General features: G+C 40.1%; 1 protein-coding gene across 1 annotated transcript in view; it reads left to right on the forward strand.

Moving 5' to 3' along the window:
* Nucleotides 1-13,355, forward strand: part of dnah3 (dynein axonemal heavy chain 3) — a 157,656-nt gene that overhangs the window by 43,813 nt on the left and 100,488 nt on the right. The window contains exons 15-19 of the mRNA XM_055651884.1: nt 2,981-3,104; nt 3,832-3,985; nt 6,439-6,583; nt 7,249-7,460; nt 9,693-9,784. Of these exons, the coding sequence (XP_055507859.1) occupies nt 2,981-3,104; nt 3,832-3,985; nt 6,439-6,583; nt 7,249-7,460; nt 9,693-9,784 (727 nt within the window). The remainder of the gene's footprint in view (nt 1-2,980; nt 3,105-3,831; nt 3,986-6,438; nt 6,584-7,248; nt 7,461-9,692; nt 9,785-13,355) is intronic.

Below are 13,355 nucleotides of genomic sequence, written 5' to 3' on the forward strand. Positions count from 1 at the left end.
TCTTTTAAATGATCCTGGCCAGCACCCTGTTCCCACAGTTGGGTGAGCCAGGTGGCCAAGGGTTCACCGGGTTGCTGTCTCATTCTAGCCAATAACTCTCGTAATTCAGCCGCACTATAATCCCTGACGACAGTCTCAGTGATTTCAGTCCCTGGGTCCAGCTAAGCCAATTGATTCTTTTCTCTTTGTTCAGTCTTAACCTTGGTCTAGACTAGCCTAGATCCTATCACTGGTCTATTATCCCGTTCTTCCCCCCTCTGTCTATTCTGCATCTGACTCATCTGAGTGCCAAATATCCCTGTCCCAATGGTCGGGGTCCCAGTCATCCTGTGATAACATTGCACATACATTTTCTAGGTCCACATACCACTCCTTCCTATTTAATTTCTGCTTCACAGTGGCTAATCTACACGTGATATTAATTTGTTTCAATTCCACCTTCTCAGCCCGTTTCTGTGCAGTCTTTGCTGTCTCAGTCAAGGTAACACATTGTCTTTCCAGATCAGTTAAATGTAATCTTTCATTTTCACTGGTTCAATTTGTTAATTTGAGATGCCTTAGTGCAGGAGCAAATATCCATCCCATCTGTGGGAGGTCCTCTTTCCTTTTTGGAAAGCCCACTTTCTCCAAACATTTATTAATCAAGTGTGGTAGCTTCGTTGACTTATCCTTTAACTCTCCCTCCCAACACTCAGGAGGTCCTCATTCGCTCAACACATTGGCCACACTGCCATAACCTTCAGAATTATCTTCCCATGTTGGGACCTGAAATGTCGCGGGTTCCACATCTTCAATCCTCTTTATCCACATTTTCATCGAATCCTGCCAACTGTGCCAAAATGTAACAAAATAAAATATATGCAGGATTCAAGGATTCGGAACAAGGATAGGAGAAACAACAACCTGAAGAGCACAAATAACTATTTATTAAAGCAAAATACATGTAAAGTACAGAAAAACTATCTGTAGATTAAAAATACAAAATAACTGGTCTCACGCTCCTCTGCATACACGAGTCTCCTGTCTGCACTGACTGGCACACACTACAGTCCAAGCTCTCTCTCTCTCTATCTCCCCTGCTGGTGAAGATATCTTCTAATGGTAATCAACGTGTCAAACTAGCTATCCTCCTTGGTACCATAATGGCGTGAGTTATATGCCCTATCAGATGCTGAGTTAGTCTCTGATGTCTCTAGGAAAGCAAAGCTTATCGTAGTAACCTTGCAGGTGTCCTCACGATATACTGGTCCCTTCGATTTAGCCTTAGCATTCTTAGAAAAAATCTACTTGTTTTCCTAAGTAGAGTTTGAGATGCAGTGCTGCTAGTTTAGTCGACAGCTCAATTTTAGCTGACAAGTCTGTTTAACCTTTACGTTACACCTTAGTTGCTATTAGAGGAAGCTGAAATGGTTCCCAAAACTCAAATCCTGGACCCCTGTTCCAAGCACTGGAATGTGATAGTTGGCATGATGATTTTTTCTGGTTTTTGTTTAGATCCAGATGTTCTGGAATATAAAGCAGCCCTTTTATGTTTGTGGTCACCTTAACGTGGCCCAAAATGAATGAAATGAGGCGGAGAATCCAACAATATTCTGCCAGTCTAGCCTTTTGTTTGGCATTATCCAGTAATTGTATATAATTTTGTGTCAAACTTACAAATACTCCATTAGCAGCTATTTCAACAGCATCTGTGAAGAGAGAAGCAGAGTTAATGTTTCAGGTTGAAGACAGTAAACCAGAATTGGGAAATATTAGAGATTAATTAAGTTTTTAAAGATAGAATACATTTTAAAGTGCAGGGAAAGACAAAGGGATGGAAGGCAGGAGAGATTGCATAAAGAAAGTGGTGATGAGGCAAATAAAAGAAGGTAATAAAATGTGCATTACATTTGACAGCAGCATATTTCACCTATAATTGTTCTGTTTGGTAACATTTAGATGATGGTTCAATTGCTCTACATATTGGAAAACTGAGTGGAATTCTTTATAAACCTGTTTCAATTGGGTCGTTATTGTGTTTTTTTTGTACGCTGATGAAATTTGGTTTACCTGGGCAACTACGGGCAAAGACTTTCAAAGGGTAGTTCAATTAATTTAGTTATTTCTGAGCTTTCTCTTCCAATTCTACGCCCCTTGTAATTTTGGTGTCATTTATCTAACTTTGACTACTTATTAAATTGCAGGTTGCCTGGTTGCACAAGTCGATATTAATGATCATGTTTCAGTATCTGAGGAATGTCATAAATTCTTCCTTTACACATGGAAATAGGAGTTAACTATTACACCACAAAGCTGGTATCAAACCTGATGTTAATATATTAATTTGTACAATGGCCACATCACTCCAAAAGCAAGCTAGATATGTTGAAATATTCTTGCTATTGAGGGAGTGCAGCGTAGGTTTACAAGGTTGATTCCCGGGATGACGGGACTGTCATGTGCTGAGAGAATGGAGCGGCTGGGCTTGTACACTCTGGAGTTTAGAAGGATGAGAGGGATCTTATTGAAACATATAAGATTGTTAAGGGTTTGGACATTCTAGAGGCAGGAAGCATGTTCCCGATGTTGGGGGAGTCCAGAACCAGGGGCCACAGTTTAAGAATAAGGGGTAAGCAATTTAGAATGGAGACGAGGAAACACTTTTTCTTGTAAGAGTTGTGAGTGTGGAATTCTTTGCCTCAGAGGGCGGTGGACGTCGGTTGTCTGGATACTTTCAAGAGAGTGCTAGATAGGGTTCTTACAGATAGCGGAGTCAAGGGATAGGAGGAAAAGGCAGGAGTGGGGTACTGATTGGGGATGATCAGCCATGATCACATTGAATGGCGGTGCTGGTTCGAAGGGCCGAATGGCCTACTCCTGAATCTATTGTCTACTGAAATTGTTCGGCCGGTTAATAAACAAGTGTTATGATGTGATTTGTAATAACTTGCACCATTCAGATGATTCTTCCTGACTCTGACATTTTCCGTTTATATTATAGAGGATGATTTGAAGCTGAATAGTCAAGTCTTCAACTGGCCGGGACAGATTGTACAGTTGCTTGATTCACATCGGGACCGACTGCTGAGCAAGAGAGATGATGTAGATGATAACCTGAGGAATCGGTTTGTACCTCAAAAAAAATCTTCCATGCATTTCAGAAATTGTTGAATTGTTCCCTTTTAAGTAAAGTGGTAACATGGTAACAGTAATAATTCTAGTAAAATCTCAGAATCTTCTTGACAAATTGAAATTAAATTTCCTGCATGGGACCCTCTCTGCATATTCAGCTTTGATCAGGTTTTCCTTTTATTGTCCATTACGACTAAGACGGGCTGTCTAGGCTAGCCCTGCGCTTGGCCCATATCCTTCACAAAACATTTCTATCCCATGTACCTGTCCAAATGTCTTATAAATGTTATTGTACCTCCCTCAAAAACTTCCTCTGGCAGCTTGTTCAACCACCCTCTGTGTGAAAATGTTGCCCCTCGGATTCCCGTTAAATATTTCCCCTCTTACTTTAAATGTAGGTTCTCTGGATTTTAATTGGTCTAACAAAAAAAAGGCTTCAAACCTTATCTATTCTGGTCTGGACAAGCTGATCTGTAATCCTGAATTATATATATTTTAAAGTTCAAAACTTGCTTATATCCCATGGCTATCATTTCTTCACTCTTTCAATCACTGTATTAGAGTTTTAAACACACATATTGAAAACAAAGCGCTGGCGAAAATTGTAACGTTACCTGGACAGAATCAGCTCAATACATCTCATCACTAATTCATTAAAAAAAAATCAATTTCAGCTGACATTTTGTTTGTTCCCACTAATGCCATTGTTTGTGTTATTAGAGTAAAAGAATTTCAGAAGAAAGTTGTGGCATATGGCAAAGATGTAGACAGCTTCAAGAAAAAGGAAATTATAACAATTGATGAAATGAAGAATAATGTGGAGAAGCTCAGTGAACTGTCTGATAATCTGACCGCTGCAATGGATGAACTAGATGTTAGTAACCTGTTGATGTGTAATGTGACCTTTAGATGTAACCTTTCTGATTTATTAAGTTGGTATTCCCAGTACATGAGCATGCTTTCTTGTCCACTTCAATGAAGGTTTCTCACTCTCAAAAAGCCACATGTTCAGCTCCCATGGCTTAGGTCCTTTCTGTAATCTGGGCTGATTTGCGTTTATTCTACTGAACTCCCCTCATTTTCTCTCCCTATCTAAGTATTCCTACAAAAGACACAACATAGATTTCTAAAGTGCCAGAAGAAAAATTATATATATTAAGTATCCCTAAACATTGTGCTGAGGTAAAAGTACATCAGGAACCAAGCCTAACCTGCAGATAGAAACAAAATGCTGGAGTAACTCAGCGGAACAGGCAGTATCTCTGGAGAGGAATGGGTGACATTTCTGGTCGAGACCTGTCTGAAGAAGGGTCTCAACCCGAAACATCACCTATTCCTTCTCTCCAGAGATACTGCCTGTCCTGCTGAGTTACTCCAGCATTTTGTGTCTATCTTTGGTTTAAACCAGCTTCTGCAGTTCCTTCCTACACCTAACCTGTGGAACACTGCCTATAACTGTTGTCTTTGTCATTTCCTTGACTATCTACAGCCATTTATAATTTAATATCTTCCAACTACATATCACTTTGAGATTGTGTCTCAGTCTTTCTCTGATCTATGTCTCCTTAACCTTCTACTCTATCACAATGAAGCCCAAAGTTAGCTCGGGCAACAGCACCTCATCTGTGGTTGACATTTTAGTTCTATAATGTCAGATAGTTAGCACTTCACACTTCCGCCATTGCCACCATTAATTTTCAGTTCTTATCTAGTTCTTAGATATGTTATTTTCTTCTGGCACTTTAGAAATCTAAATTAAGTGCCTTTTGTAGGAATAATCAGATAATTCTTACGGGAACATAAGAAATAGAAACAAAGGTGAATTGTATTCCCCTTTGGGATTGCTCCACCATTCAACAGAATCATGGCTGATCCCATATAGACACAAAGTGTTTGAATGACTCAGCAGGTCAGGCAGCATCTCGGGAGAAAATGGACAGGTGACATTTCTGATTGGCACCCTTCTTCAGAGTGTGTGTGTCTTTGTCTATGTGTGTCTCTCTCTCTCTCTCTCTCTCTCTCTCTCTCTCTCTCTCTCAAATCAGGGCCGTCAACAGATGACCCCAGGCAGGGAGGGGGGGAGGGGAATGTTTGTAGAAGTTACCGTCAATTAGAGAATTCAACATTCATACCGCTTGGTTGTATGGATAACTCTTTACTTTGAAGGTATAGCTCCCAGCACCATGAGGGAAACATCCTCTCAGCATTTGGCCAGATCAGTCAATTCAGAATCTTAGATATTTCAATCAGATCTTTGTAGTGAGGCCCTAAGCTGTTCAATCTTCCCTCATAAGACAACCTTTCTAGACAACTTTACTATATAGACATTTATACTCTTTCTTTTTCAATCCGGTAATTTATTTATAAATAATTATCATTGTATATTTCATGGAATGTATTTAAATATTATTCTTGATGGTACATAATAATCTTTGGGGATAGGAACATGTATCCAAAACGTTCCTCGGGTGGTTTATTCATTAGAGTTTATGATATTATATGTGCTTCATAATATTATTATATGTGTTTGTGGATGCAAATGCAATTGTCAATCACAATTCTCTGAGAGCAGGTAAAGGGAACTTTTTTTAAAAATATAATAGCAATAGTTCAATTTCAGATGCAAGAAAATTATTTTATCAGTTTTTTTGGTGTTTATCACCATATAAAGGGAAGTGCACAAAGCGCTGGAGTAACTCAGTGGGTCAGGCAGCATCACTGGAGAATTTGGATAGGTAATGTTCCCCCAGGAGGGGAAGGGTCTTGACCCAAAACGTCACCTATCCTTGTTCTCCAGAGATGCTGCCTGACCTGCTGTGTTACTCCAGCATTTTGTGCTCTTTTGTGTAAATCAGCATCTGCAGTTCCTTGTTTCTGCATCAGATGAAGGCAATTGGGTCCATTGGTGTGAATACAGGGAGCAACCTGATACCAACATCATGCTGTAAATCAAAAGCACCGAAATTAATTAGATTGAAACCAAAAGTAAAGCATTATTTCAAGCTACCCTGTGACTCTATCTGCTTTATTCTTACCTTTCATTGACATCTGTAACATTCCCAGTTCTGGATGTTGACGGAAATAATGGAACTATTCGTAAGTAGAGTATTGCTAAATTTATACACCAATGAAACCTTGAGATCAAAATGTACCCATTAGTGTCGAGACCAAAGGTCCCAACCCAAAACATTGCCTATCCATGTCCTCCAGAGATGCTGCCTGACCTGCTGAATTACTCAAATGCATTGCATTCTACCCATTAATATGCCTTTTTTAAGTTCTGATACCAGCTATGTCCATCATGAATCTCATTTTCTCTTTTTAAAGACTATAAATAGAGAAGAGGAGTTGTTGGGGCATCAGGTGTCCCATTTCCCACAGTTAATGGCCACGGTGGCACAGAAGCAACCTTATGAACAACTGTGGAACACTGCATATAACTTTTATACCAAATCAGAAACATGGCTAAATGGTGAGTTTCAAAAGATAATTGAGTAAGAAACATTCAGGATCCTAAAATGAGGAGTGCTTAGAAACTGATGTGCGCCTTAAAATGCAATAAGCCACCATGGAAGCTACCAGTGACTGTTTCAGTCACAGACTTGAAAATGACAAGTACAGGAAGGCCTTGTTACAGACCATCCATTATGCACTATTCTGTGTGTAGTCTGGAAATTGCTTCTTTGCACTTTCTAGAAGGTGGCTGTAAATCAAAGTCGTGATGGGGGGAGGGGTGACCGGTGAGGGAAAGGAATTTGGGGAAGAGTTGCTGAGTTTAGATGTGTTGGTAGTTTAAGTGATCAGATTTGGGAGGTGTGGGAAAGTGGCCCCTTTTGGGTGGGGGGGGGAAGTAGCGAAGAAGAGGATGGCTAGTCGGTCCCAAGTCAATCATGGGTGAGATCAGCAGTTGCATGGGGCATGGGCTGGGGGTTTGGGGGTGAGAGCTGGGGGAGGGTGAGGACAGAGGAGTTCACATGAGGAGAGAATATGAGAAACAAAATTTACTTCAGTGAAGTCACATCTTGGAGGAGAATTATTAAAACCTAGTTTCTTCGGAAGTGCACAAAGATATGTATTTATATATTTGTGTATATATAAATATATAAAAATGCTTCCATATTTTTCCATTATTTTTAGGACCCTTCCAAGGTCTAGATGCTGAAGAGATTACAAACGAAGTTTCAAATATGTGGAGAACAATGTACAAATTGACAAAGACGTTCGCAGATATTTCTGGACCTAAACGTGTAGCAGAGAATGCAAAATTTAAAATTGAGAAATTCAAGCCACATCTACCTATTATCTCAACTATTTGCAATCCCGGCATCAAGGAGAGACACTGGGAAGAGGTAAAGTTTGATAAATTAATGCATTGAGAAAAGGACAGTGAACAGTGTCGGGTGTTCTTGTACATGCCTCTACTCGGTAGAACTGCAATTCACCATAAACTGGAGATAGAATCAACTTTCATCATTGTAATTAATTTATTAGCCAAGTATGTAAACATACATGGAATTTGATTTCCTGAATGAAATTAGTATATAAGAAAATTGAGCGACAAGTACAATGGGTCATTAATTAGTTATCAATTAATTTGTGAAATTTAAATTGATTGACAAATTGACCGTGTGTGAAGTCTTACCTAATCATGGTTGAAATCAAGTCTGCTGCTGATAGAAATACTGCTGAATGGAATAAAAAAAAACTAAGGGGCAGAGTTTTCTGTTCGTGATGAGCCTCAGACTTTCGATCAAAATTTATATTTACATTTGCCACTGTCCCCAATGGGAAATACAGTGAAAATATTAGATTAATCTATCGTGGCTAAGCCCTTCACAGGTGCTGGTCATAAGATCATAAAGTCATAAGGGATAGGAGTATAATTAGGCCATTTGGCCCATCAAGTCTACTCTGCCATTCAACCATGGCTGATCTATATCTCTCCTGACCCTATTCTCCTGCCTTCTCCGCATAACCCTTGACACCTGTACTAATCAAGAATCTATCTATCTCTGCCTTAAAAATATCCACTGACTTGGCCTCCACAGTCTTTTGTGACAAAGATTTCCACAGATTCACCACCCTCTGACTAATCCTCTGGACAGACCGCATTTGGAGTATTGTGAGCAATTTTGGGCCCCATATCTGAGGAAGGATGTGCATGTGCTGGAGAAGGTCAGATGAGGTTTACAGGAATTATCAGAGGAATGATGGAGTTAACATATGATTAGCGTTTGACGGCAATAGGCCTCTACTCGCTGGAGTTTAGAAGGATGGGGGGGGGAACCACATTTAAATTTACTGCATAGTGAAAGGCCTGGATCGAGTGTATTTCGAGAGGATGTTTCCACTAGTGGGAGAGTCTAGGACCAGAGGCCACAGCCTCAGAATCAAAGGACTTTCCTTTAGAAAGGAGATGAGGAGGAATTTCTTTAGTCAGAGGGTGGTGAATCTGTGGAATTCATTGCCATGGAAAGCTGTGGTGTTAGAGGTTATGGGGAGAAAGCAGGAGAATGGGGTTAAGAGGGAAAGATAGATCACCCATGATTGAATGGTGATGTAGACTTGATGGACCGAATAGCCTAATTCTGCTCCTATCACATGAATTTATGAACAATGCAAAGGTCTTCACCATAATGAAATAAGTGCTGGAGCTAAATAGCACACCCTTCTACTTGTGCATACGTGCATACCTCCAAAATGTTGACAATGGATTAGGCCACGCCTTCTAATTTACCTGGAACGATTGAGGCATGTACTGCATGTTTGTGTTGATATATTCCCAAGTTACTGTTGGCATAATCCCCGTAAAGTCCCAGATTACGCATGATGTTCTATCTCTGCTAATCCTAATGCATCCAACCCTGGATTTAAAATCATGAATGTTTTTGATTGTCTGGATTCTTAGAAGTTTCAAATATTTGAGTTTTGTCAGTTATCTAAACAAGGAGATGATACATAGCCAGCTGTTTGTTTGCTTTGACATCTATTTTTGTACTCCACAAGTAAATCTATTTCATTGTGAAAGGGTCTATTGATTTGTAGGGCTCCATCACTGAAGTTCATGGCAGTTCTAAACTCTAAATTCCCGCTGGGGAATCTGCACAAGAGAAATATGAGCTTTGTTCAGTAGTAACTGGTAAGTACGGATGACTAATGGTAGACTTTAGGCCAGTGTTTCAGATGTGAAAAAAACCCAGAAACAATCTTGATGATGAGTGGTTGAGAATCTCTATACGCTATTGCTCCAGTTGGAACTTGATGAGTATCGGAGCATAGTTGACAAATACGCTGGAAGCAACTTTTGCCTACATTTTAACCTTAAATTCAGGCCAATAATTATACCTGCCCTAAGATTGGTGTTGCTGAAGGATTGCAGAAAAAAACATTGACTGGTGAGATGGGTGGCTCGAAAGCATTTCACCTTTGTAGTGCAAACATTTTTATATAAACTAGTTGTTCCTTGAGCAATTAGCCACCCGTTACTCTGCAGTAAACCATAAGGGAAATGAATAAGGTGGAAAGGTCTTTTATAAATCTCGACAACATATAATTTGTGCTGATTTATGTGTTGTTTACAGATCAGTGCAATTGTTGGATTTGAAGTGAAACCCCATGAAGAGACCACCTTGCAGGAAATGCTAGAAATTGGACTTGAAAAGTTCCTTGATAAGTAAGCAGTCCATACACTTGCTTTTGAATTTCTTTTTCAGCTATTTTCTCATGAACTGCACAGTTCCCCTTAAAAGAGTGATCTTGCATAACTTCCCCACCATTGTGGCTCCCATACTGATCCGAGAGTAGTCTATTCATGCGTGAACAGACCAGGGGACCTGCACAGAGTAATTGACTGTTTAATCTCTACTAATAACCCCCTATGATGTTGCTGGTGGTATGTGATATTCACGGTGTGACACGACGTCTGATATCCAGCATCACTGAGCTTGAGGATTTTTATAGTTTCTAGATGAAAGGTTCAAACTTCAACCATTTCTTTGCAAATTCGATGATCAATCCCGGCATTTCTTCTGGTTATCTTTGCACTGTATTCTCCACACATAAAATACAAAATCAGATTTGTAATGATTTCGCGTTAGCTATATTACACATTTCTGTCAATATTGTAATCAATTGGCAAATGCAATTCAATTTTCTCTTCAATTTTATTCCTTTTATTAACCAGTTAATAAATTTCTGGGGGAATATTATGCACAACAAGAGAAATGAACTTCAGCTATATAATATTATGAGTTTGTAGCTTGGAATCCGGCATGCAACTTTTATTTGTGAGTGTGCTGAAATCCCTTTATCAGAATTCTACACACATGCTGTGTCTCAAATTTGAATCATCAGTATTAAAAAAAAATCTCGATATTGTTTTTACTTGGCTGAAGGATTGTTTAAGGAGTGGGTATTCTGAATGGAGTGACCCATGTTGTTCAACATTGGGTGTCTTGTGTTTAGCACCCCATCAGCAACGGAACAAATGTAACGTGAATACTTCATGAATAGCATTGAAATAATGAATAATAAAGCCCAAACCAATTGTTGATGGATGCAAGTTTTAACATGCCTAATTATTATCAAAATAGTAAAACAAATATTGCAATGGAAAGAACGATCAGCGTGAAGCAATTCATGTTTAAAGTGCAATATCAAACATGGAGTATTGTGGAGACACAATGAACTGCAGATGCTGGTTTACAAAAAAGGCACAAAGTGTTGGAGTAACTCAGCGGGTTGGGCATCATCTTCGGAGAACATGGATGTGACATTTCGGGTTGGGACCCTTTTCCACACTGCTAGGTGTTGTGTCCAGTCCTGGTTACAAAGATGTAAGGCGGAACCATTGGAGAAAGGGTAGAGAGGAGCCCTGAGACCGGTTCATGGTATTGGAGACATTGTTGTGCTTCCTTCAGTCAGTTAGTGATATCGGTCTTTTAGCTGAATCTTGGGTTAATTAAAAGCGAGACGAGCATTTTTTTTAAAGTATGTCGGATTTATGTTTCTTTGTAACAGTTCATGCAAAATATGAAAGATATTTCATATTCTTATATCAACAAATAAGGTTTTAAGGCATTTAAGGTAATGTTCCAAAGCAGTTGGAACAAGAATCATAGAATCATAGAAAGTAGGTGCGAGAGTAGACCACCAGGTCAGTCGAGCCCGCACCGCCATTCGCTCATGGCTGAACACTAAACAGACACACTTACCCACAAACAGTAGACACAAGACACAGAACACAAGACACTACCCTCCCCTTTTTACCGCTATCACCCCTCTCCACCCCAAGAACCTCGTGATCTCCTGGGGGAGGCAAAAAACCGGATAAAAACCCAGGTCCAATTCGGGAAAAAAAATCCGGGAAATTCCTCTCCGACCCCAATCCAGGCGATCGACACTTGTCCAGGAGATCACTCAGGTCTTACTATACTAACCATACCTAGGTCCATATCCCTGCCCTCTCCCCGTAGCCCCTTATCCCCTTGGCAGCTAAAAAACCATCTATTTTAGTCTTAAATATATTTAAAGTTTCTGCTTCCACTGCTCCCTGGGGCAGTGAATTCCATAAATTAACCACCCTCTGGGTGAAGAAGTTCTTCCTCATCTCAGTTTTAAAAGAACCCCCCCTTATTCTGCAACTATGTCCCCTAGTTCTAGTTTCCCCGATCATTGGGAACATCCTCGGTGCATCCACACGATCAAGGCCCCTCACGATCTTATATGTTTCAATGAGATCGCCTCTCATTCTTCTAAACTCCAAAGAGTAGAGTTCCAGCCTACTTAACCTTTCCTCATATGTCAATCCCCTCATTGCAGGAATTAATCTTGTAAACCTTCGCTGCACTGCCTCCAGGGCTAGTACATCCTTTCTTAAGTATGGACCCCAGAACTGTACACAGTATTCCAAATGTGGTCTCACTAATACTGTGTACAGCTGCAGCAAGACCTCCGTGTTTTTATACTCAATCCCCCTAGCAATAAAGGCCAAAACTCCATTGGCCTTCCTGATTGCTTGCTGCACCTGCATACTAACTTTCAGTGATTCATGTACTAATACCCCTAGATCCCTTTGCGTTGCATTACAACGCAGCTCCTCCTCATTTAGAAAATAACTTGCCCTATCATTTTTTTTCCCAAAGTGAATGACTTCACATTTATTAGTATTAAATTTCATCTGCCAAGTTGTTGCCCACTCACCTAGCTTATCTATATCCTTTTGCAGACTCTTCCTATCCTCCTCATCCCCTACTTTTCCTCCCATTTTTGTATCGTCCGCAAATTTTGATATATTACACTTGGTTCCCTCCTCCAAATCATTTATATAAATTGTGAACAACTGGGGTCCCAGCACCGACCCTTGCGGAACCCCGCTAGTTACCGGTTGCCATCCCGAGTATGAACCATTTATCCCCACACTCTGCTTCCTATTTGTTAGCCAATCCTCTACCCATGCTAATATATTACCCCCAATCCCATAATTTTTTATTTTTAGCAATAGTCTCTTATGTGGCACCTTGTCAAAAGCCTTTTGGAAGTCCAAGTATACCACATCCACCGGTTCCCCTTTATCCACCCGGGTTGTTACTTCCTCAAAGAATTCGAGCAGATTCGTTAAACAGGACTTCCCCTTCACAAAACCATGCTGGTTCTGTCCGATGAAGTCATGTTTATCCAAGTGCCCCGTTAGTGTTTCTTTAATAATTGTCTCTAACATTTTACCCACCACCGATGTTAGACTAACCGGTCTATAGTTACCCGCCTTCTGTTTACTTCCTTTTTTAAATATAGGTGTTACATTGGCCATTTTCCAATCCACTGGGACCGTTCCTGCCTCCAGGGAGTTTTGGAAAATTATCACCAATGCATCCACAATCCCCACCGCTATCTCCCTCAAGACCCTTGGATGTAATCCATCAGGCCCAGGGGATTTATCCTCCTTCAGTCTCATTAATTTCCCTAATACCACCTCCTTGGTGATCTTAATAGTATTTAGCTCCTCCATTCCTACCGCCCCCTGTTTATCCAGCGTTGGAATATTTTTTGTGTCTTCTATGGTGAAGACTGATACAAAATACTCGTTTAATGCCTTTGCCATTTCCATGTTCCCCACCAACAACTCTCCAGTCTCACCCTCCAATGGACCAACGTTCACCTTAGCCACCCTTTTTCTTTTTATATAGCTATAAAAACTCTTACTATTAGTTTTTATGTTGTTCGCTAAATTCCTTTCATAGTCTATT

This window comes from Leucoraja erinacea, chromosome 20 (genome assembly GCF_028641065.1).
Source record: "Leucoraja erinacea ecotype New England chromosome 20, Leri_hhj_1, whole genome shotgun sequence".
NCBI classification, from domain to species: domain Eukaryota; kingdom Metazoa; phylum Chordata; class Chondrichthyes; order Rajiformes; family Rajidae; genus Leucoraja; species Leucoraja erinaceus.